Genomic DNA, 26,331 nt, shown 5'->3' with positions numbered 1-26,331 from the left:
TGTTTGTGTATTGACAAAATGTTGTCTTTATAGATTGTTACTATGGTGCTTTTGATAGCTCTCTACTGCAAGAGTCACTTATTATAATGCACAGTGAGGAAGAACTTGTGTCAGTGGTTTAGTGTTTGTCACAATTACTACAATAAAGAAATGAATCAATGTTTGATGTTACTGGAAATATATATATATATATATAATATATATATATATATATATATATATATATATATATATATATATATATATATATGTAATATATACAATTTCTAGTCCAAACAATCTAATCTCAACTGTGCCTTTCTTTGGTAAATAAATTTGTTAGATGTTCATAGGCAAATGTGCAATGTGAAAAATTATTCAGACTTAAAAATATGTTAGATTATATTATTATTCATTTACAACGTATTTAACACACTAACTTGTCAGTGTTTCAGCAGACGCCTTGATTATTCAAAACACAACTGATAAGATAGGAACTTTCCACCAAACCTGCTGATGCAATTCATTTATTATTAATGCTGATGATAAGCGCTTCAAAGTCTCTCACAGGATATGGAAATACAGATTAGGACCTTCAGTTAATAATTAATCCACAGAACAACCCACGTGAGCTAATCTATTTCACCCATCATGCATTCCCTTGCTGCTTCTCAACAGTCTGCTTCATGATGCAAATGTAACCCAGTCCATCAATGTCAGTATTGCAGTATTGATAATGCTTACACCTACTCTGTACCAGGGTCCTCTGGTGATGTTGCTGCTCTCCTTAGCATGATAGGCTAATGGAAAAGCATGGAGGGAAGCCATTCAGGCACAAATTAATTTACTGAAAATTCAAATGTCCAGAAGTGATTCTGACTGACTTGTATTATATTAAACCAAGTACCTAACAGTATATTTGATTAGATTAGGCTAATCCTTAGGCCGAACAGTTTATATCAATATATTTTCTGATTTGAACAGCCCACCCAGGCTTCAGTTAAAAGGAAGAGGTTTCAATTTTCCTCTGAGCAATAAAAGATGTGGACGGTTCAGTTTAAATTCACTGAACATCATTTCAGAATTCAATTATATCCGAGAGAAAACATTAGCAACATGACAAGAGACAAGTTAAAAGGTTTAATACTTAATAATGGTAGATGAGGACTCCCCTGCAGTACAATGATAAAGCTGGAAGGTCCCATGTAAAATGACCACATTAAAGTCCCGCCAAAGAACAAAGAAAACTGCTATACTTGATTTCAAAGTAAGCAGCCCTTTAAAGCCATAGTAGGCAGCATTTCCTCTGCTGCTTTCATTCAACATTCAAACTTCAGACCAGGCCCCCCTTCAACATGCAAGCGGAAGAGCTACAGAGTGAATGAAAAAACTAACAGATGCTGGCGAGAACAAAGAAGTTCATCAGAAATAAAATGTTAACCATTTGTTTTCTTCCTTCAATAAGGATTTTTGGAGCCAGTGGAATGTTTACCTTAAGAATTATATTGAGCGTGTGGAAATTATGTGGGTGGCAAGTTTTCTTTCCTTATCACAAACACAAAATCATAGGTGCATATATCAAAATGTTAGACATTATAGAATATTAGTATGACATTAGTACAAACTCCATTCAGTCTTTCCAGGCTCTCAGTTCTTTGAACCCTACACCAGACATAATATATGTTAGAGTGTCTGTGCATGTTTTTTTTATTAATAGTAGAAATTCACAATTATATTTCAAAGTGCCAAAATATATCACTGTACTTAATATCATGGATGTCTGGCTCATATTGTCAATTAATTTCTTTTTTAAGCACCGCCGCATCATTCAACTGACACTGTTACGCTGATGCCAAACACTGAGCAGCTGTGCCTTTTGCAGACACCTCTACTTTATCATTTCCTGGTTCTACAGTGTATGGGCTGAACAGCACCTGTTGTAGGTGAGGATGTGAATGAAAGGCATCAACCAGATCAGTGTGGCATGGGGACTCATTCAGATTTACTTGTGTCATGCTTCCCCCTTGTGGATGTTACTTCAAAATACATCACTGTGACTCATTTTCCTACATGTGAACCACACTGTTAAAAAAAGATTAGTTGACTCAACTATATCTAGTCATCGTGTTGCTTTGACTGAGTTAAGTTCGGTAATCTCATCATATAAAGTTTACTACACTTCAGAACACGAGTTGCTGCAACATGCAGACAGTTGACTCAACTTTCTCTATCAAGTAAGTTGGACTAACATATTATTTGACATAATTTTAAGACATGTTGGTTGAATGTATTTTTTCAAGTTCCTACAAATGTGAATCAAGTCGGCTCAACATGAAATACGTAAATGACACAACACGCGGTTCAATAAGGAACTTTATTAACACCCCTACAACAGACTCAAACTGAAATTACACTGTCCCTCGAACAAATAACAGTAAAATACATAAAATGAAGAGCACCCTTCCTTTGAGGGACAAAAAAACCTCTACAACATAAAATACGAATTAAAGCTGCAGGCAGTGTTGCCCGGGACCTTCTGTGTCCTCCTCCTCTTCATGTCTCCTCCTCCTCCTTCTGTCTCCTCCTCCTCCTCCTCCTTCTGTGTCTTCCTCCTCCTCCTGTGTCCTCCACCTCCTCCTGTGTCCTCCACCTTCTCCTCCAAACAAAGAAAATTGTTGTGACCCAGGGCATTACAATTCTTTTCGTCTTAGTAGATAGTCCAATAAACAAATGGCAAAAAATGAGAATACTTAAGGCCCAAATGTAGAAACCTCTTCCTGAGCCATACTTCTAACTGAGCAGTTTATTCTTGAGAGAATGGACCCTGGCATTGCACATCTCGGACCCGATTCCCGTACTGAAGGAGCACACAGTCTGCTTAGACACAGGGAAGACGATAGTTAGTTGCCTGGTGACAGTGATTTAGTTTATAATGGTCAATTAGTGTGTTTGTTTGGCAAGGAGAAATTGCAACACTTGCAGGATCACGTCATTGAGGGGCAGTTGCTCATGGGTCATTGGGGTCATAGTTCGAAGTAGTTTTGAAGTTTCCGCACAGACACATTTACAGATCTAAAAAAAAAGAAAGAGGAGGGAACATTGATCACCCTACTTAAATACTTGCTTTCAGTCCTCCAGACTTAGCTCGCTGGTGCTACATTCTAACGTATCTCCCACAACGAAATAAACATGAAATATTCATGCCAGGTTGTGTTCAGAATCAGAATCAGAATTTACTTATTGATCCCAGGGGGAAATTACTTTACTTGTACCAGTGTTAAGAACAAAGAGCAATAAGAATAAGTAAGAGAATGTAAATTTGTTACAAAGGACAATAAGCTGTCTCAACTTGACAACAGTAGTTCTTCTGACTAAAAGCCTAAATCCCTTTTAACAGTGTATGATTTAGACCCATCTAATGTTGCTTGAAAAAGAAGTTTAAAGACAGTGCTATGTCAATATGGGCATAATCCATACTTATACGTTAGTTGTTTTCTCATCTGTGTTTGACTTTTTATTTTCAATTTTTGTCGATTTGTCAATTTTTTCAATTTGATGATTAAAGTTAGTACAATATTTCCTGGTTCTTTTCAAAGTTGAGATTAAAACACATGTCTGGACTACACTTAGTTAACCTAACGAACCTCTCTGTGACAGGCAAGTTAATAATAAATCCCGGGAAGTTATGCCAACAGCAAATGCAGTGACGTGTAGGGGTTGAACTCACATTTTCAATGTGCGTGTGTGTGTGTAAACCGTGAGAAGATAAAGGGGCATTCAAAAATCTTCTTTCAGCATACACTCCGGATCATTGAGCCCTCAGTGGACACGTAGACGCTCCAGTACAGGTATGACGGTTACGCTTTTTCATACTCTCCATTGAAAATATCCATATATTTACAAATATAAACAAATGCAGCATTTTAATCCTAAGTGGTTTTACCACACAGAAGTCTTTATGATATCTTCAGTGAATTAATTGGTATATAAATATAAATGAACAGAAAGGTTTAATGGCTTTGGATTTGAAACGTGATTGTCATTGTTACAGCCTTGAGTCGTTGGCAGTATTGCTCCTTATAATCAAAGGTTTGGTAATTTGTTATGGGATGTCTAAGAATGACATTTCCTGTTTTCAGTATTTGTCTCGAGTAAAATGGCTATAACAGTTTATATTGGCATTGTGCAGACTAAATAAAACAAAAAAAGTGTTTTAACAATTCTGCTTCTGCTTATAAAAACACGACACTTGCTTCCTTTAGCTGTTTCTAGTAAAAGAAGATGAAGCATCTTTCTTATTCTATCAACTTGCTTTAAGTACTGTTAGGGTATTTGACTTATTTTGCTTCAGTTTCCATTGAATATATTCAGATATATTCAGATGTGACTTTATTACATGGGGGCATTTTATTACTTCCTGGAAACAAGGTAACAGTCAGTAAGTAGATTCCACTGACTGCTGTAGTCGCAGGTGCAATAAGGAAGAAAAACACAGCAATAATTATAAAACTGAGCTCATTCCACTGATAGTCGGATCAGACAAAGGTGACTGTGTGCTACTTCTACGGTTCTTCTGTGCTGCTGACGACATACCTCGGCTTTAGAGTTGTCAATCAAAGGGCATGTGAATAACCATATTAACTTACCCTGTATTTCATTATTATTATTATTATTATTATTATTATTTTACTTCATCATTGTGCTGTCACAGAGAAGGATTATAATTTTTAATACAGTATTGATAGAATATCAAATCCATTTTTACAATGAAGAGTAGCAGTCAGAATCAGGAAGAAGTTGTTATCACCTGATCAAAACCAGTAGATGTATCACACCACCCAATGACAAGTTTTGATCCGTTGAATTACCTCCAGGGAAATCCATTCAAAACCACAGTATAGATGAACTACTAATGAAGTACTAATGCTAATGCTAATGCTTCAACTAAAACCTTCAAGCATCACATGATCATGAAAAACATGGTGTATTTAGAGAACATTTTCTTTTCCTGCTAGTTCCCTTGGTTAATGTGTAACCACAGTAAATGCCATTTGACCCATGGTGGTTTCTGCTTGTGCTGTCAGTCAGCCTGATACCATTGATTTCTGTGTTATGTGATACATTGAAGTTATAGTGCTAATGATATGCTCAGTTAGATATTGTAACTAACAAAATGTATTGTTCTTTTTTCCTTGAAAGTAAGAAGAAAAACAAACAGCCAAGATGTGTTGTGGCAGCTTTCTCAAGATTATGATGTTTATCTTCAATGGCGCCATCTTTGTAAGTTGGATTTAATGTATAACTAATTATTCCCTGCTCCTGCTTTATTTCATGTATGGTATTGAGGCCTTAAAGGGGACAAACTATTTTCTTTACATTTGTTAATGTCAATGTCATTATGTTCTTTTCATATTAAGTTGGAGTTAGCTTAGGATGTAGACTGGAAAGTTGGAGGAAGCAGTAGATGTGACTCACCCTCATAATGGGTAACAGATCCAGGAAATTCACAGCCAAGAAACGGGAACACTCCACAATAACGAGCCTCTCTTTCCTTGTTTAGTTTAATTTTTTTCTTCGTTAAAATCAAGTATGTTTTTGTTGCATCCACACAGGTAGTTGTAAGTAGAGCTTTAAAACTAATTTCAGAGCACCAAAATGAGGGATTTGATGGCATCTGTAGGTTAAGTTGCAGTCTGCAACCAACTGAATAGCCCTTCCTCACGTGTCTCTTGCCAATCATGTGTCTGCATTCATCAGTTCAATAGTTCGCCACTATAATTTAATTAATTAATGTTCTTGCATTGTCCTTGTGCTTCTTTTTGTCCTCTCCATTCGTTGTTCACCGCACAGTTGGCTGGTGCAGCAATTCTGGGTGTGGGAGTGTGGGTGGCGGTGGACAGTGAGTCTCTGCTGAAATTACTGGAGAAGGTGGATACAAACCAAAGTCTATCACTGCTGGCCAACGTCAGCTATCTGCTCATTGGAGTGGGTGCTGTACTACTGGTTATTGGCTTCCTGGGCTGCTGTGGAGCGATCAGGGAGAGCAAGTGTATGCTGTTGACGGTGAGCAATTTCTGATCAAATCAACATGAATTCAGTCAAATGAAGGCTAGCCCACTGATAACTATTATTGTTTCCATTGAATAAATAATGAATTATTAGAGGCAACAGTGTGTTGTTTTGAGATGATGTCAGAGAATATATACAAAGAGAATTGTCATAAAATAGCTTCAGTGTATATGGGTTATGTCACTAGTGAAAGCAGCAAGAATCAGTCATGAAATGGCTTTGATGGACATGAAGTGTAGCTGTAGCTTCATATTTTAGCCTAGTCTAGCAGGTAGCTATATTCCCTGCAGTGTTTACAGTCCAGCTTTGCATCTGCATCTGTAAAACATTTGATTTTACATCAGTGTTCTGGATATGCTGCAACAGTTTTAAGGTTTTATAAAGAGAGCTTTACAGTTAAATTCCTCATTTCCTCTCTTTTCAGTTCTTCTGTATTGTACTGATTATCTTCCTGGTCGAGGTTGCAGGAGCCGTGGTGCTGTTTGTCTTCCAGGGTTTTGTAAGTGGCTCTGAACAGTATATCACATCTGCATCTGTGGGAACTGACAACATCTAAAGTATGATAATGAATTACTGTCTATTTCTTTTTTTGGAGACTGAGAGCATTTTCAACAGTCTGGAGAAGGACATGAAGAACATCATTCAAAAGGATTATGGTACAGATACAACTGTGACTTCAGTGTGGAACAGCACCATGGATAAGGTAACTGTATTAATTAATTAATTAATTCAGTTATTTATGTGTTCATCCTGTTTAATTATTCTTCTTATTATTATTATTATCGGCGTTGTTATTATTATTATTATTGTGATAAGATGCAACAAAACCTCTATGATATGTCACACTACACACAAAGTGATAAGAAAATAAGAAGAAGTTTTTGGATTAACACTTTGTGTTTTCATTCAAGCTGAAATGCTGCGGATTCAGGAACTACACTGACTTTGAAGGGTCAACATTTGTCAGCACTGGGAATCTCTATCCACCCACGTGCTGCAACCCCATCAACCCCCCACCATCATGTGATATCACTTCAGCAGAAGCTGCGGTACAATTTCATTTTACTTTTAACTTTATGCATGTTCACAACATAATCACTGATGTGTTGAGCAAGTGCCCTCAGTTAAATCCTATTATTTCTTTTTTAGAAAATTCATGGCTGCTTTGAAAGCCTGGTGCAACTGATAAAGAATAACTCTGTGATCATCGCTGGTGTGGCTGTGGGAATCGCTTTTATTGAGGTATTTAGTCAAAAAACTCAATTCCTTACATTTTACTCAGCTCCACTTGTTGATCACTTCCTGTAACTTTGTCCTAAAGTTACTCTATTAAAGTTGTATGTATTATATTTTCTAAAACATTATCTTCATATCTGAGTCAGTTCCTTTATAAGAATATATCCAGTACCTGTGCAGTACTTATACCAGATATTAGAAGACATAATGTCAAAATTTTGTCTTTCAGTTTATGGAGAAAATCCCTGTAGGTCTTTATTATTATTTTAAGTAATAGTCAGATTGTCTTCTCATGTTTTTGAGAAAATTATGCAAAAATTCACCAGTTGATTTACTGTGTCAAGATACAACGGTGACACATGTTGTCTTCACAGATTGCTGCCATGGTGGTTTCGATGGTTCTCTATTGCAAGGCTGGCAAGGCGTGATGTTTCTTCTTTTGGAAGAGATGACTTTAATTGGTGGAGAAATTTTACTGAGCCATTCTCTATGTACAGAGTTGTTGTGTTCATTCTTTGATTAAGCACTTTGATTTAGCACTTATATATTTCTGTCAGTTTATAAATTTATATTGTGGTTTCTTTATGTCTGAAGAAGGACTGTTGTTAAGTACTGATTTTGACATTTAATCAATAGATGAAATAATGCACAGTGAGATATACTGTTATGTCACTTTCATATTGTCAATTCATGTTGATGACTATATTTTTGTAATTTTGATCATATTGAAATAAAAAGAAAATTTAAAAAAAAGGCATAGGTGTGAATATGAATAGCTGTCTGTCTCTCTGTGTTAGACCTGTAATAGACGGGAGACCTGTCCTCTCGTCTGATGACAATTTTACTTTTGTGACATTTTTCTAAAATTTTCATTTTCATTTACAAAATAAGGTCAATTGAGTTATCATATATGGCTCCTTGTCAACAAATGTTTAGACCATTAGAACAGAAGTGCTGATTCAAGAACTTCTCAACATTTACATTAGCACATTAGACAACATCAGGCCACTTCTTCATGTTCCTATTCATTAATACACAGGATGTTACAATCCCTTGTGCCATGATCTAAGGCAAAACTCCTTTAGAAGCCCGATCCAACTGGACAACCAACCAGCAGACCAGTGGTCAACTACTAACTATGTCACAAACGAGATACAATTAGCCTAGCCACAGAAATAAAGAACACCAGCCAATTAGCCTAGACACCAGCAGTAGGTAATAGAGATGATGGAAATGCAACTACACTCAGACCAGGACATCTCATCCTTCTGCCTATGTCAGAAACAAGATACAATTACCATACAATTACCTAACCACAGAAATAAAACACTAGAACACACCAGCTATTTAGCCTAACTTCCAACAGTAAGTAAGAAATGATGGCACATGCAACTATGCTTCAAACAACATTCCTCCCCTCTGCCAAGATCACTAGTTACCTAAATACCTAATAAAGCAGTTACGCTCGGTGTTCATGCAGAGGTGGGCCTTCTCTGATTGGCTGAATGAATATCACATTCTTCTAAACCTCATTGAGAGGCACCGGAACGTAATTTAAAATGTGTGCGTAAAATATATGGTTCCTTGACCCATAAAGGGTTACATTCCCTAAGGAGTGTGGCACGCAATTAAATGTAAAAGTGTTTAGTTGGAGCTCACTTATGAATAATTATGTTGGACAGCTTTAATCATGTAATATAATGGTGAGTGATAAGTCTACTTCATTGGTATGGTTTAGCCATATGGTCAGTACTGCTTGAATTTGCTGTATACAGAAGAAATAAATGACATTTCAGTGGATCGAAAATTTCTTTGACATGTGCTTTAGACAGGGTATATTACATTGTGTGCCAGGATATATGAGTTTGCCTTCAGTGGGGTCAGGCCACTGTCACATGATTGCCTCAGTGACTGCCTGTTCCATGGCATCAACCTGAAAACAGGCTGTCTTTTATTTTTTCCATGCAAATGACTGGAATGACAATTAAATATCACGTGGGACTAGGTTTCATAAAACATGTACCTTGGTGTGAGGCCATATCATGGATTGATTACTGGAAACACTGAGTGTAGTTGACCTATGGTACACGATTGGACTAATGTTGTCACACATTTATATCTCATCACTGGCAGAAGCAAGAGGTTGTGCAAAATAAAGTAAGCCTGAATGAAGATATTTGAAATACATATTCACTTGGTTATACTTCGAGTTTTACCCTTAACAGTGCCATACTCACATGTCTCTAACCCCCAAAATATTCTTTTAATATTTTCTCGTGTTAAAAAGTAGTTCATCCATTCATTGTGTGAGACAAACAATAACTTTTTTTTAAGACTTCCTTGTTCTGTTACTATAGCCTGAGAAAATAGCTGTAGAGCAGTGGGAAACAAGAGAGAGGGCAGTGGTTGGTAAACAGCGCCCTCTTGTGGATAATGTATATTCTGCAGCAACATGCTATAAAAAAAGTAACTTTTCTCATCTGGAGCAAAAAAAATTAAATCTGGAAAACAGATTGTAATGAGGAGTGCCTCTTAACACCCAGGTCTGTATATGAGAAAGTCAAACACTTGTTTTACTGTACCCATGTCACTAGTTTGCTTTCAACAGCCAGTGTGTGATCAGGTCACGGGTGACGGAGTGTAACGGTGTAATGATGGCACATCATGGGAGGGGACAAAGGCTTCTTGTTTACACGGGACCATAAATCATTACTGCTTTATAGGTAAAGGTTACGGGAAAATCCAATGAATGAGCCACCCAGCTGATAAGACAGCCTTTATAACTACAAGACTCTTCCCGAAACTGTGGGATGGACACAAATGGTTGTAGGCAGCAAATTTTTTTACTTTAGTCAGTTGTCGACGAAAAAGTCTCAGATGTGCAGGATCAGTGTAATATATTTATCCTAAATTATAGGTTTTTCGTGCTCTAAAAATATACTAATATTTGTAAACAGAATCAGAAATTGAAACCTGCTTGGTCCTTGTAATGGAATACATGTTTAGGAATAGTTTGATTACCCTTTCAAAAGGATATGAACATCCCGTGGGCTCTGTATCCACCAGATCTAACCCCATTTCAAAGTGTATTAAGCAGAAATATAGCAATATTGTTTTTAATGAATGACACCACACCAGATGCATTGAGGTTGATCTAGTGTCCTTTATTTTCCCCTTTTCCAGCTGACTCTTGATTAAATATTTTTACTTGTCTGTGTTTTTAATCAAAATAAGTTTAAATGACTAAGGGCTTCAAAATCTACTAGTTCCTAGAAACCCAGAGATCAAACTCACATTTCACATGTTGTGTTTTTATGACCATGTTTTAAACACTCACCTTGAAGATGAAATCCTCTCTGTCTGGCAACCATCCACGACCTGGACTTTTAAGCTTGGTGTGATGTCTGGTCTGGTGTGGGAATTGCGACACCTTCTTTGCATTAAAACGCAGGTGAGAACTGGCAGCCAACTACATAAAAAGACTCCTTCCAACATGTTGGCAAAGCACTGACAGCAAGGTTGCCATTTGGAACCTTGGACCACAAGCCACCGGATTTTTTTATTATTTTGTTTTAATTTGTGTTTGGTTAATTTGCATTTTTTTAAAAATAACTTTCTAGCATCAATTCAAATAATTACATAATTTCAGGTTATTTGGTTAAGCATGGCTTTTCTCATCAACGTCATCTTTTTTTCAAGCTTGACATCTGCCGTTGTTTCTTTGCCACACAATGCTTTTGTGAAAGGGTCAAAGGTTGAATTTGAGTCATCTGGCAATGGACCAGATGAGCCTGTCCAGGGAATAGTGAAGGTTGTACAGCTGGACCCCCGCGCGCTGGTCCAGTCAGGGTTCTTGAGAAGAGGACTGACCCCCAGAAGAAGCCTCTTCCACAGCTCCAGATTGCCCTTCCCTGCCTTCCTTTCTCGAGGCCGTCTGGGTTCAGCTCACAAGGCACCTGTAAGCCCACTACAAATCCTGCATCCTAAAAAACCCTCTGAGATGGAACTGAATAAGAAGCAAGGACTGCAGATGTGGCAGAGAGCCATAGATAAGGGAGGCAAGATGACCCTTCCAGTCAACCTAAAGGACACTAAACAGACATGCAATGCAGTACCTTTCACTCAGGTAAAGATTCCCATATGTCTTCTTATGGAACTTAACATGTCTAAATAGAATACTGCAAAGTTCCTTCTGTTAGTAAGTCAGATTTTTTCACTGTCATTTAAAGCAATGTCTGTTTACCCATGAAGCTGGTGACTCTGGTGCTGCAATGATTTTTACGCTCTCTGTAGTAGAGTAACATTGATTACTGTTGCTGCTGTGTCCTAAACTTGACACTCCCTGTCATTCTCTCTGTCATTCTCACAGCACGTGACAGTAGATGGATGTGAAACAGTAACAGTGCACAACAAGCTGTGTTTCGGCCAGTGCAGCTCCCTCTTCGTGCCGTCTGAAGGGGAGCTCACTGAGCTAGGTCCTGGAATGGGTGCCTTCAACCGCCGGTCCCACTGCTCCCGCTGCGTCCCATTCAAAGCTCACACCGTCACTGTGCCTCTGCACTGTGGAGCCAATGTCCGGGAGAAGCGAGTGATGGTGGTAGAGGATTGCAAGTGTGAGACAAGCCAAGAGGAAAGAAGTGCTGAGGCTGCAGTTTATACTCACCTGTGACAGGGTATAATCAATACAAAGCCTTTTGCAACAGTTATTGTAATCAATATTATTATTGTGCGTTTATCTATTTGTGAGTCTGAATGTGTTATTCAGGGAAACTAATTCTGGTGGATTATTCCATCTCCGATTGTTGACAAATTGACCTGTGTTTTGGTCATGCAATTTTTTTCTCCATACTGGATTTATGTTCGAAGGTTTTGTTTAGTTTTATCTAAACTGAAATATTATGAACTGGAAATTTGTCATTAAAAATTTCCTTTGTTTACATTCCATTTGCTGGACTTTCCTAATTATTTTCCAGCCAACACTGTTTGATTTACAAGTTCAATTTAGTTTCCTCCAGTAAAAATTCAGTAAAAACAGGAAGAACATTTCTTGTCTGTTTTTTCCCTCCTACTGTTTCATTCAAGCATTCAAGTGTCAGCTCCTATATTTTATTAAAAAGCCATGTTCTGTAGACTTTTAGCACATAGCACTCACATTTGAAAGCACCAAACCAAAAAGCAAATGAGCTATTGAGCACTGGTACTTAGCAGTAAGCAAACATAATTGTTTCAGCATAGACCCTTGAATTATGTATACGAACCACCAATTCTCATGCCCAATCTCTTTTCAGAGCAGTTGTGGGAATGTGAACATCATTCACCACAGACGCACTTGCGCAAGTGGACATGTGTGATTACTTGTGCATGCACTTTTTTTCAGTTAGAGCCCATAAAACCTATTATTCATTTATTTCCTGGCACCTGGGCCTGGTAAAGTGAACTCATCCCACACGTCTCTACATACATTCCCAGAGGGGCATAAAGAACGGGGCTCTTTACGTTGCCTTGGCATGCAGTCAGAATGACTGCTTAGATGGCCATTTGCATTCACGTGGGCCTTCTGAAGAACTGAAAGCGTTCATTGCGCTACGGGAGTGCATTGAGTCCCTTGGATTCCATTAGCATGTGATTAACATCTTGGGTTGATGGCTATATTTTCCAAGATTGATGGGACAAATATTTGCTCAGGACTTAACTGTGAAGAATTAGGGGCCACGTTTAATCAACCTCTTGTTTTTTGTTTTTGTTGTAAATATGCAGAAGGTGGAGAGGATGGGAGTCTCATAAAGCAGTGATCTGTTTCTGCTTTTTCAGATCTCTTTTCTCACGGTGAAGAGGGTTGTTTGCAAAATGCCACATTCTCCGAGTAATGTATAACTTGAATGCCTCTCTTTCATTAAGTAATGGTGCATTTGCTATCTCTAACAATCTACCCACCATAGACTTTTGTTCGTGATATAGTTTTGAGACCAGAGTCACTCACCATCTTCTTTCTAAACACAGACTCTTCCTCCAATCTTTTCTATTTATTTCTGTAAAAAGAGAGATAAAAAAAAAATGGGTATAGCGGAGGGAGGGGAGGAGGAGCGTAATTGTTGATTGAACAAACAAGGTGCACAAGAGAGGGCACCACTTAGCAAGACAGATGTCAGCCCCCTTTGCATTGTGGGATCCGGCGGAGCACTCCTGTGTCATTAAGGATGGCCTGGTTCCCATGGCGAGGGGAAAGGAAGGAGCGAGAGGAGGAGGGCCCGCTGCCAAGTTCAGCGCCTCAGGGATCAGATCAGCGTCACGGGGTGCTAAGTGGCCTAGTTAGCGCTTTAAAACGCACAATGAACTGCCTACTCTTTCTGTGTGTGTGTAGGCCTTTTAACTGTCAGATATAGAAATGGTGGGGAGGTATGTGTGATGGAAATGGCAGGGACTATTTCACTTCAGTCAAGGTGTATCAAGGGGAAACTGACTAAGCATTTAAGTCCTGCTTTTTCCTCATAATTTTGAGGTTTCACTGTGAAAGTGTTTTAAAAAGCTAGGCTTATCTGGGTGCTTACTTACAGTTATGTGGTAACAGTTTTTGGGGTTTTAAGAAGACTTTTTTATGCTGAATATCTTGTAGTACTGCTTTTCTGTGTTTGTTTACATTCAAATCTGGCTATGCAGTCCAAACAGTGTTAAGCTAAGTGACCAGCTGAATAGTGTTGGTAGTCAGATTTTGGAGCTAAACTAAAAGGGAGGGGGAACAGGGATCCATCATGCACTCTTTGGAGCAAAACATGGCAGTGACAGGTTATGATATGATGAATATTGAGAAGTAACGTGATGACCTGTTAGGTCTTAGACAACATAGAGTGCCCCCCCCCCCCCCCCCCCCCCCCCCCCACCTTGCCCAGTACAGGTCCACTGCTGTGGGTGTCACGCTCTAGGTGAGAGGTTGTCTGTTCTGCAGCTAACATCTACCTCCCCTCTGATATCATGGTACAAGCTCACTCCGTGGTGATAGTCTGGACCAGCTGGTCGGAGTTGGCTCTGCTGAAGATGGTGCCCCGGGCTAAGCCTGCCAGCCTACTGCCATTCTGCCTGGCTGCCAGCCCGCCTGCCACGCTGTCTGTTGGGTGCTGAGGAAGACAAAGATAGGTGGAGACCTATCAACGTCAGAGTTTGTGCGTGAATAAAATCCTACTGAAGGTTTAGTATCTAGTAACACTGTGGAGGGGGCTAGAGTTAGGGTTAGGGTTAGCTGTTTGCTGATCTGATATTGGCAGTCATACCTCAGCCAAAAGGAAGACCACTGATATAAGTCATGGATATCAGTTTGTGTATAGCAGTGAGCAGTAATCCATTGACACTGGTATATTATTTGGGCTAATTGTCTTAATAATCTATGTGAACAGTGAAAGGATTTGCTTGCTGTAATGTTTTCTTCTGCTTATTCAGTTCAGTTCAATTCAGTTCAACTGTATTTATATAGTGTCATTAACAATGCAACTTGTTTCAAGACAGTTTACAAAACCTGACCTGAAACCCACAGAGAAAGCCTGAGGGTGACGGTCGCAAGGAAGAACTCCCTTTTAACAGGAAGAAACTTTGAGCAGAACCCAGCTCATATGGAAGGACCCATCTGCTGAAGGTCAGCCAGGTAGAAACAGAAGAGAGAGAAAGGAACAGCAGGAGAAACAAGACAAACGTATATATATGTCATAGAAACCTACATCAAACTAAAGGAAACACGTGGAAGCTAATCATGATACAAATACAACTGATGATGTTACATGAGAGTTGGATTATGAACATAAATAATACTGTAGTTTAAAACTGTAGTTCCATTTCTACAGAGTTAGCTGTTATGATGTCTGACGACGTGTCATAGGTGTTAAAATATTATTTTCAAATGAGTTTCCAGTCCTTGCGCAGTGCATATACCATAATAACTAACTGTTATAATATTTAATAATATATTTTAATATTATCTGTTCCTCCGAAACAGCTTCAAAATTTGTAGTTTGTTCCTTTTTTTCTTATAGCAGAGAATTTCTGACATTTTAGCTGGTGTTTATATATATATTTATACATATATGATGTTTGCGCATATGTGTTTGTGTTGTACATATGACTGAGCTTCAAGTGACTGCAACCTTGGTGTGACATATAGTGTGGAGTGTTGAGCTGTCCACAAACTGTCCGCTTGAGTGTGATGTCGATAGCAACGTTCCTGTGGCAGGTGCGGTCCTGCATGCCATCCAGGTGATGTCTCTCATGCTCACTTAGCTAATGACTCCAATTAAAGTAATTAAGAGCTGGCACAGTGAAACATGCTCAACCTCCCATTGCCAGCCCATCCATTCCCCTTCCTCTTCATGGGTTGCACATCACCTCCTACCACTACATACCATCATCCTTTTCACTACTTCGGCTTTCCCTTCATTTTTCTCCCATGGGCACCTCACCCTATTCGTTACCCTGCAAACTGCCCGGTGCCTCTGTTCCTGCTGAGACCTTTAAAAGAAACATGAAGCCTAAAATCAGCTAAACGCTCCACTTCAGAAGCACTTAAGAGACCCTCCGCTCGACTTATTGTCATACAGACAGTTATGGAAGGGGAATGAGCAGAAGAAGTCGATCCGGCAGGAGGAAGGGGGGAGTTAGAGAGGGAAAAGGGATGCAAGCCAGGTCCTAACGAGGGGAGAGATAATTGTTTTGTTTTGTTAGGGGCCCTTCTTCAGAGTGGAGGGAGTTGAAATGACACGGCACACATGGTTTTTGGATGAAGTGGGCAAAGGGAGGGCTGGAGGGATGAAGGCTTGATGCAAGAGTGGTGAAACTGTAGGGGAGGGGGTTGCAGAACAGCAAAAGCAGTCACATGTAGCACAGAAAAGGGCTCCAAAAGTGCAGTCACAATTCAAATTTGATTTTTTTTAAAGTGGTTTTTACACAATTTACAAGCTCACATAAAACTTTTTAAGTAGCATGCATGTTGTTTTCCTCTAATTACACAACTTCTGTAAGAGTTCAATGTCAAAATTCACATTTATCATGGAGAAGTTCAAAAGCACAGTCCACAAATTCCAACAGTGGGAAAGACCACTTTGGGCCAAGTTGGAGACACAACTTTGGCTACTGGGCCCGGTCAGATTTATCAAAATTTATGAAACGGCAAACATATGAGTCTCTGGTGTCTTGGTGTTCTTTCAACACTTGGAATCCCAAACTGACAGACGATGTGCCTGGATTTGTAGCTGGCGTGGCAGCACAAACAATTTTCCAGTATCTCATCACAGTTTCTGTGAGAAAGACTTTGATGTGAACCCTGAGTTTAGTTTCTCCTGTCGTCTTCCTTTTGTTTGTATCATTTCAGCAGAAGCTAATGTGAGAATGAGGTTGAAGCACATTATAAAACGTCAAATATGTGTAAAAGTAACCATTACACCCTTTTATGGGATGAGTTTCGTTGACTTTTTGACTGCTTGCATAATGACACAGTGTGAAACATCACTGGTGACATTCAAGATAATCTTTCATGGAAGCAGAAGTCCTGTGAAAACCACCATCATCAAATTTACAGCTGAGCACACTTTAGTAATCTGGCTACTAACAGCATCAAGCAAATTATCCTGGTGGACTGTGTGTTTGGGCCAGACCAGTGAATCACCTCCAGAAGCCTGTCACCACTTCCATGAAGATAAATGGTATCATTACACAGTCTCCATAATGCATTAGCTGATCTGGAATCCACTTTCTGCTCAGAAGTGGAAATGGCTATGGATTACATCAGGCATCAGACAACACAGACAGAATGTGTGACAAACATTGGTAACTCATTTTGTTGCTGCGCTTGTTTGGGGCCTGCGCCGGACTGTTTATAACGAAACAGTGTCTTCATCTTGAATTATGCTCATGAAACACTCATTTCGGTTGTAACTGCTAATAGGATCAATACCAACACAGACACAATTTATCCAGTGCATTTTGCCAGTGTCGTGGATATCTGTCTGCAAACAGTCATCTCCACAGTGGGCAGAGGAGTAAGAGTGTCATGCCAGTGTGATGGAAAGGGAAAGAGGAAGAGAGATGGAGAGAGAGACACACACATAGGTGGGGGCACAAAGGGGGAAGCAGTGCGCCAGTGTTCAAGAGAGATAGGCCGAGTGAGAAAGCGAGAGAGTGTGCATGTTTGAGTTTGTGTGGAGGGGTACAGAGAAGGGGTGCAGGTGGCATGGAGCTGGCGCAGGCCTGGCCCACAGTCCCCTGGCAGTGCCAGGCTCCATCTGTCATCAGCAGGAACATCTGCAGCCCAAGGTGCCCTTGTCACCCAGCGTTAGAGTAACGAGTTTGGCGTTTCCATTAGTCCAGGGCTCTCGCCCGCCTGCCCGCCGCTAGCCAAAACCATGGCATTTTGGGTGTGAGCTTGTGTGTGTTTGCCTTTGAGTGAATGTGTGTTGAGATATGACACAGGAAGAGGGAGAATGAGGGAGCGGTCTGGTTGGTAACTGGATTTGTTTGTTGGTTTGTGTGCCTGTACATGTATGTGTGTGCACGTTTGTAAAAGAAGTGAGTGCCATGCCAATACAACATGGCAGTGCATAGCATTGACCCAGCTGGGCTGAGGCGGCATGTCGAGTCATGTCCCCTCCTGATGTGTGCGTGTGCCCAGTGCGCTCACACCGCTGCCAGACCCCAACTCTGGTCCTCTTTCTCACTCTCTCACTCTCTTTCCTCTCTAACTCTCTCTCACTCTCTCCCCTTTCTATCCTCCATCTGTCCACCTTCCTCTTCCTCTGCCCTGTCTCCCCTACCTCAGTGCCCCTTGTATGCCGTCGTCTCACATCCAGAGTTTATACCAACATTGTGTCTCTGAGCACTACTCACATTTTTTTTATATTCCTTGTCCCTAAAAACAGATGGCACTTCTTTCCCAGCTCCCTCTTTTCATCCCTCTCTCAGAGTTCTCCTCCTAGCTCCCTCTCATCCTGTCTGTCTTCCTTTGTATCTCCTAATTGTTAGTACACCTGTTTATTCTGTCTTTTCCCTACTGTCTCATTTAAAAGCCCTAATCATTTCTCAAGGGCAATAACAAGCTTTTATTATTGCATACTGTCGTTATTTCTTTCACTTGGAATTTTATTAGGACTGAACATGGTCTACACAGTTATCAAACCCTTTTTCAGCAAGGTGGTTGCTGTTAGTGTGTGCACCACATGGTGGCTCTAACGAGCAGCAATCTTTCTTAATATTAATGAACCTTGTTTTGGCTGCAATTGTTTCAATTAGCCACAGAATACTAATCAGACAAACACAGCCACTTCAGAATAAGAAAAGGCTGATTATACCTTTTCATTTTCTTTGTTACATGTGGGCGTGTATCATAAATCAGTTTTGACAGAAAATATGGGCCTTTAGCCTGAAGGCCTGAGAGGACGACTTGATAAAAGCCCCACATTCAAGATCACAGTGTGAGATAGATGGACTTTCTGAAAGTCTCTGACATGTGAACTAACGCAAACTGATACTCACGCAAACTCACACTTCAAATACAAATGCAATCTTCAGACATCATCTCTGCAGCTTTGCTCTTTGACAGTCTAGCCACTCTGCTTTATATTAAATTTAAAGATTTAATTTGCTCTCTGTTAGCTTTTTTTCTTGGCCTGTCCTATAAAAGTTTCTCATCCCCCTATCAACACTTAAAAAGTGTGTGGAGATAGAGTGTGAGAGATAGAACAGGAGAGCCATGGTGAGATAAAGAAAAGGGAAGCGGCAAATGCTAATCAATAAGATTTCTCGAATCTCTTTTTTTTTCCTTATCTTCCCCTGAGGCCCGCGGCATTCAAGACGAGCCAAGACGAGCTTGGCATTGTCGAGCACGCCTTAAAAAGAAACACCTGCGAGGTGGAAGACTTAAAAAAACACAGCAGAAAAAAAAAAATCCTGCTTTTCGCAGCTCTTAAAATTGTTGGCAAATGTTCCATGGGTTTTCTGGGAACAAAACAGTAAAAAGAAAGAGCTTCCATGCAAGTGAAGACAAAAGGGGATGGTTTTCCATAGAGATGGAGGTGTCATTACACTTGAGACGGCTGCCAGATTTGGACTTATCTTGGCCCCCTCTCCCCACCCCCACACCCGTCCTTGTATCTATACCATCTTAGTTTATTATCAGTACTCGAGCAGTGTTTGGAAAATAAATAATGAATAGTAATATTTAGCTGTTAACAAAATATGTTTGTGGCTTTAGTGGGAGATGGGAATGGGGGAATGTGCAGAGAGAGACAAAGATAGAGAAAGCTGGGGAGTGATGAGAGAGGAGGGAGAGAGAGAGAGAGAGAGAGAGAGAGAGGAAACTGGAAAGGGGGGTAACTAAAACAGATGGCACTCTTGGCATCCACCACTCTCTTAAATCTGTATCTGCTGTTTTTCTCATGTGCACGAGGCTTTAACCCTGTGGTAACCTGTGTCCCTGCCTGACCCTGAACCTAACTGCTGTATGTAACAAGCCTGCAGTGTGTGTTTGTGTGTATGCATGCGTGTTTGTCTCCGGTGCATCCCTGTCTGCACACTCATTTAATCGGCACCCTATGGAACTGAGTAACAGCCGTCCCTTTGTTTGCAAGCCTCACTTCCCACTGCAATGCTTCTATTTCAGAGAGCTGTTCTCATATTTGCACCGCATGTGGCTTCAGCTCACCTGATTCTTATCTCAAGCTCTTAACTTCATATAGTTTCACAACAGGACTTGGAGCTCACTCATATTTTTTCCATTTAATAATTCTCCTCTTTTGAAACATATCTCAAGGATCAATCAAAGTGGTTCATCAGTAGTTTAATGCAATTCCAACAATTAATTTAACTGTTTTTCATCAAACACAACATTTCAGAGGTATATTCTGTCCTTTTTAGGGTTGCACAATTATATACATTTTCTTTTCATTTTACCTTTTTTCATACAAAACACACAGTCCATTTGTACCATAATCCTACCAGAACTCTGATATTGTTTCTGGATAATGTAAAGTTTTTTCCTGCGTCTAATACTTTTAGTGAGTGTTTGATTAATTAATTCATGAGTATTTTTATTTTTTTTGCAGCTTTTCTTTATGTAAAGCCATGCTCATGCATCATCAGACCAATTACTGCTCCCTCAGATCGCATGTGTTATTTTCTCAGTCTAAAGTTTTGTCTGTTATGCCAAGAAATGTTTGATGAGACCTCTTTGAAGCATATTTGAGGTAAATGAATGTTTTAGTCATGAAAAGCAATAGCGAGACACTGCAGCTTGAGGCTGATGGAAGAAATGCTCGACACCTGGGATGTCTACTGTGTGTTTAGGCCACATCCGTCTCTCCATGAGTAGAAACATCCATGTGCTGACTCCCATACATGCTCCCATAGATTTTACTGAATGCACATCACTTACACGTGGGGTGCTGCTGTGGTGTGAGCTCATTTGCATAATCTCCCCTTTAAAAAGGGATGTGCTGGAAGGTGGGGGGGCGAGGGTGGGAGGGTGTACAAAGTGCCCATTGTGCATAGGGAAAATGCCCTGTAGGGCCTGGTTTGTGTATGTGTGTGAATGTTTATCTATGTATGTCTGGTCTGTGTGTGTGAGCCACACCTGTCAGGAGAGCCTGAGGGAAGCATTGAGACCAACATAATGAGTGTGTACATGTCTATATATGTGTGAATGTGGTGTGTTTATGTGTGCAGATGTCATCAGAGGGATTTCATTAAGACTGACAAGAGCATTAAAATCTGTGTGCCATATCAATCTTTTATGTCCTAATTGTTTCCCTTTATTAACTTGGCTTGTTACCATGCCATTTTCTCTTTCACTGTCGCCGTCAAACACACAAACAGTCACACATACTCCCACTCACTTTCTCCCACACTCAGCAGTAACCACACTTAGCAGCAGCATGATTTGATTACTTCTCTTCATCATGCCAAATCATGATCTGCCCAAACGCAGCAGGCCGTTAGGATCTGACCGGAGAAATAATGGTGAAGTCTGATTTTTGGGGGGCTTTCGAGGAAAGGAGCCCAGGAGTGCTGAAATAGCTGGTGGCGGTCTCTCTAATGGCAGAACATAATGCACAACAATTTGCTTAATATCCTTGTCACACTCGTTAGATTAGTGAACATTAAGAAGATTGGAAGATTTGCACTCTTTTGTTTTTCTATGGCAACACGGGGACGCAAACACTATGCAGCTAATGATGAGGAACATGGGGTACGGAGACAGATGATGCACAGAAGATGGTGTCACTTCAAATGTGGAGACTGTGTGATAAGTGAAACAGGTCAACAGACGAGAATGAAGGAAATCAATTTACTGATATAAAAAATCTTAAAGGAGAAGAAGAAATGGTTTTAACAGACATTATTGAAAAACACAGTGAGACCCATTTTTGCGTAAGCCCCCACAACACCCCACCCCAAACCTTGGTGTAAATTATATTCTTTCTTTACCAGTATGGGAAACAGTAGCAGACTGAAGTTGTCCCCCCTATTAATGACTAATTCCTTGCCTGGTTTGGCTCAGGGCAAGACAGAAAGCAGTGTTGTGTGACCACCACCAGTTAAAGCAAGGCCGTGCTGGGATTCAGGAACGTTATCGGAGCTCAAAGTTCTAATTCCACACTGGGAATTCTGCCATCAGTAACATAATAAGTCTACTTTGGATGTGAGGGAGAAAGATTTTTTTTTCTTTACTCTGGAGTCTTGGCTCTTTCGGCAGTGAAGTTCCTCAGGCGAGCATAAACAGATCAACAGAAAAACAGCTATTTTATTTTGCAGGCTCCCAGAAGTTGTACGGGCTAATAAGAATAACTATTAAACTCATGTTTGGGTTCCCAGGGACAGATTTTTTTTTTTTTTTTTTTTTTTTTCAACAGGAGAGAAGGGAAATTATATGACCTGAGCTCTGTGGGGTATTTTATACTGAACCAAGCTGAGCAGCGATTAGTACCGCCCATATCCACTGAAATTGCAGTCAGAACTTGTCAGAAGCTTTTTCCCCCCCAAAGCCTTTACAATCCTCTGTTTCTTGTTATAGTTCTCCTCTATGCTCACGGTGTACCCTGAATTTGCCTTATTTTAGGAAATAACTTAATTAAACCAACATGTGCCTTTTGGTTTATTATATAAAGAATCATTATATCTGCTGTTTTATTTCAAGACATGCTCTCTTATAGACTGAGATTAGCTTTTGAACATTCCTGGTAGACTGGGATGGTTCACAGAGACAAGAGGGACAATGACAAAGGGTGTTCAAATTTTAATGAAAGTGTGTTGATTATTAAAATTATTACAAAAAAAAAAAAGAAAGAAAGAAAGAAAAAACCCTGACTGGTTCATTTCTGGTGGTCCCTCCTTTGTCTACACAGAGACTGAGATTGTGTGGATAATCAAAATAGCATCTCTCTGACAGGAGTCTTTGGAAAAGATCATGTGATTTTCTTTGGCAGCATTTAAGGCTTTGTGCTGATCTAAATTGTGTAAATTGAGTTGATATAAATGCCGTATTTCTTTGTAAAATTTCATTAATTTCAGATGAGCTTCTCATTTGACAATTATTTAAAAAAACTGAGTGGTGTTTTACGGAGGTGACATTATTTTGTTTTAAACAGAGCTTGCAGAAAGATAAATAATATTCCCTTTGCAATAAAATGTAATAATTAAGACATCATGTTTGTGTGTGTCTGATATTTAATTATTGCAAAAGCATTGCTGGTGGCTAAGTCCATCTTGAGAACCATTGTATATAAATTACACAGCAATTATTTGAATGGTGCAGATCAGAGTGTACAGAATCACTGAGGTGAAAGATGGCGAATTCAGAACAAACTAATTGTGTTCCACATGCCATCCTAATCCTGGTGTATTTATGAAGAGTGAAATATGCTCAAATCGCACAGAATCCATGTTAATTTTTGTGTGGTCGTTGCATAACTTTATGCATCCAAGCATATTACAGGGCAAATGGATGTCTGCTCATTACTCAAAAATAGAGACATTTTGGGTGTCAGTTAAATGTTTGAGTGGCAAAAAATAGCATCAAATTATTAAAGAAACGCTCATTTCTCTCCATGCGTTGTACCATTCCCTATCAAAGTAGTATGATTTACTACAGACAGGCTAAGCATGATGACATTGATACTGACAGTATATTATGATATTAGAATGTAGTACATATATTGATACTCTAAGAGGTACCATGTATTCAGAGAAGTTGTTTGTAGAGCAAACCACTAGAGGCCACTAGAGGGACAAGATTCCATATGGCACAGATGACTGTATGTGCAATTTGAGAGGGCAAATGGAGTCCAACTTTGCTTTGGTGAAAAGTTTTTCGCTTTCTTAAAGGCTTTGTAGTAATCATTTGTCTTTTTATTTCATGATAAAAAAAAAAAATGACCAACACATCATGTTATTCCTCTTCTATTACTGGAAATAAAATAAATTACAGGGTAAGTGTCAAATGTTACACAAGCCATTCTTTAATTGGTCTACATTTAGTTTGTCCAGACTGGCTCTTCTTGTTCATGCCAACAATTATTAATGAAGGCCGAACCAAGCTTCAGTGTACAGTGACTGCAAAAGTTAGACCACGAAATTGTAGTTTCGCCTTCACCAAATTCAACTGTTGTGGTCAAGGGACTATTGGACTTTCACTAAAAGAACAAGAATGGTCATATGTTTCCTCTACAGAACACAAAACACAGTTAACAAAATAGGAGTTAGATTATTGTTGGCTCACTGCTCTGACCTTTGCATCTATCACCACTCACTTGTGTGTATTCTGAATATTGCTTTCGTACCCCCTCTTTTATTTAATTAAAGTGCACAAAATAAATGCACACACACATACACACACACACACACACACACACACACACAGTTTCAAAGTCACACACACAAACACTAGCAGAAACAAAGAAAGATGCCAGTATGAAAACATTAACCATCGGTGGAAATCCAGAGCCAATTTTAAAGTTAGCACTTGGATTTGAGACTCTCACGGGTAAGTTTAACCAAAACAAACACAGAATGTACTTGCAGAAAATGCATGTATGCTGTTTACCCATAGCCAATTCTTTTGTTGTTGAGTTTATTAATAATATTTTGGAGCCAAACACATGTTACGTTTTTATTTTATGTTCTGCATTGAGACACTAAGATTAAATGCAAACTTCCAAGGCTAACTCTTTTAATAAATAGCCCAAAATATATTACAATCATCAGCACAACAGAAGAATAGATTATAGTCCTGGAGGGTTTGCATGTGTGTGTGTTTGTGTGCGTGTGTATGCGTGTGTGTGTGTATGTAGGAGAATATATAGTCTGTAAGCATGGGTTGGCGGGCAAGAGTTGAACTCTGTCACCGGGTTTTCTACCATCGCCTAAGCATTTAGCCAAGGTTGGCTCACGATGTTCATCAAGTACACACACACACACATGCAAGCTTACACATACACAATTGTATGCTTTATAAGGTGCCCAGCGATGTCATAGCAACCCCATATCCTCAGCAAGAGGGGAGAGGCTGCGTGCCAAAAAAATGCCATGGTAACTTTTTTTTTTTTTTTTTTGAAAACCATGTTGCCCAGAAACCTTTGAAGCTTATTAAGTGAAACCAGTAGGGAGACAAATGGACAGGGAGAGAGAGAGAGAGAGAGAGAGAGAGAGAGAGAGAGAAAGAGATGAGAAAAGAGAGAGAGCGATGGCAGTGCATCCTGTTCCAGGGCCAGAGTGGTTCTTTGTTTTAGGGAAGGGAACATTGTGAACCTGCAGTGAGGAGGGGCAGCTAGCTCAGTAATGGCGCCTTCAGTGAGTTTGGGATGATGAGTCCACCTTAACTTGTGTCTAATATATATGTTGGGTTCATAATTTTCATCTGAACCGCTCTTTTAGCTGGCATTATAAGCTATTGGCGAGATGTGATTAATTAATGGGAATATTTGGTGAAGTTTGTGTGTGTAGACACTCAGTAAGATTAGACTTTTTAATGTGCGTGACTGGATTTTTAGTAATGATTACATACCTGCACACAAATTATCGATGCTTCACACATGTCATTCTCTTCATGTGTGTATATGTGTGCGGCCGCCCTCACTATGTAATTAAATCAGTCCATTTCTCCTTGAGTTAGCTAGCGGCGCCAGCGGTGCTGCCCAGTGAGAGAGTGTCCGGGTCTGCCAGTTTCATTAGCCCTGATGGATGACCTCATGACAAGCATTACACTCACCTACACTTCAAAGAGCACACACCAACTTTGAATGTGTGGAAAAGTGAATGTGTGTATGCATGTCCATGCCAGTGTGTGTGCCAACAGGGACAACAGCAGGAGCATTTCATTTCATGCCCCCGTGGCCTTCTGAAACAACTAAATGTGTGTTTGCCTGGGTGTGTTTCAGCATTGCAATTCTGTACACACAGCCTACATTACCATTTTCAGGTTTTTAATCACATGTGTAAGTATGTGTGTGAGCGCAGTGTGCAAAGCAACATTGTGAACTGGGTGTGGTCCTTCTCCCACCACGTGTGTATGCATGTGTGTGATAGCTTCACTTTGCGCATGTCCCTGTGTACTGTGTACACTGTTCACCAGGGCAGGGCTCGGCGCTTAGTTGGGATCTTTGGTGGCGATTTCCATATTGCCTGGGGTCATGTGGGAACTGTGCCAACTCCTGGTGCTGTGGGTGCCCGCTGAGGCGTGGGGAGATTAAAGCGGGCGCACGGTGCCACAAAGAGGCCTGTCTAGTGCTTTTTAATTCCCCTAAATTAGGGCACAGTGCCAAGGCAGCTCCCTGCTATGGCAAACACTCCATAACTGGCACCATAACTACTGCTCAGCAAGACATATAAAGAGAGAGAGAGAGTGAGAGAAAGAGAGACACTGAACACAGGGAGAAAACATTCAATCTCTCTTTTTCACACGTTTAGACACAAATGCTTGCATACTTGTAATTAGTAGTTTGTAGCCTTTGCTGGTTTGCGGGGGAACAGTTTGAATCCACTATTATTCACATCTCTGCTACCCTGTTCATTGCGCTTGGTCGC

At 39.9% G+C, this 26,331-nt stretch overlaps 2 protein-coding genes across 2 annotated transcripts; both read left to right on the top strand.

Moving 5' to 3' along the window:
- Positions 1-3,689: 3,689 nt before the first annotated feature.
- Positions 3,690-8,039, top strand: LOC125000623 (tetraspanin-1-like). Its single transcript, XM_047576169.1, has 8 exons — positions 3,690-3,827; positions 5,179-5,259; positions 5,830-6,042; positions 6,473-6,547; positions 6,644-6,751; positions 6,960-7,097; positions 7,198-7,290; positions 7,659-8,039. The coding sequence occupies exons 2-8, from the start codon at positions 5,203-5,205 to the stop codon at positions 7,710-7,712; spliced, it is 738 nt and encodes a 245-aa protein (XP_047432125.1). The 5' UTR covers positions 3,690-3,827; positions 5,179-5,202; the 3' UTR covers positions 7,713-8,039.
- A 2,604-nt stretch (positions 8,040-10,643) lies between these two features.
- On the top strand, positions 10,644-12,119 carry dand5 (DAN domain family, member 5). Its single transcript, XM_047579157.1, has 2 exons — positions 10,644-11,410; positions 11,654-12,119. Exons 1-2 carry the CDS (start codon positions 10,949-10,951, stop codon positions 11,951-11,953), a joined length of 762 nt encoding a protein of 253 aa, XP_047435113.1. The 5' UTR covers positions 10,644-10,948; the 3' UTR covers positions 11,954-12,119.
- The last annotated feature ends 14,212 nt before the right edge of the window (positions 12,120-26,331 follow it).

The sequence above is a fragment of the Mugil cephalus genome, chromosome 2 (genome assembly GCF_022458985.1).
Source record: "Mugil cephalus isolate CIBA_MC_2020 chromosome 2, CIBA_Mcephalus_1.1, whole genome shotgun sequence".
NCBI lineage: Eukaryota > Metazoa > Chordata > Actinopteri > Mugiliformes > Mugilidae > Mugil > Mugil cephalus.
The sequence above is the reverse complement of the archived record's forward strand: the minus strand, read 5'-3'. Positions and strand labels throughout refer to the sequence as shown.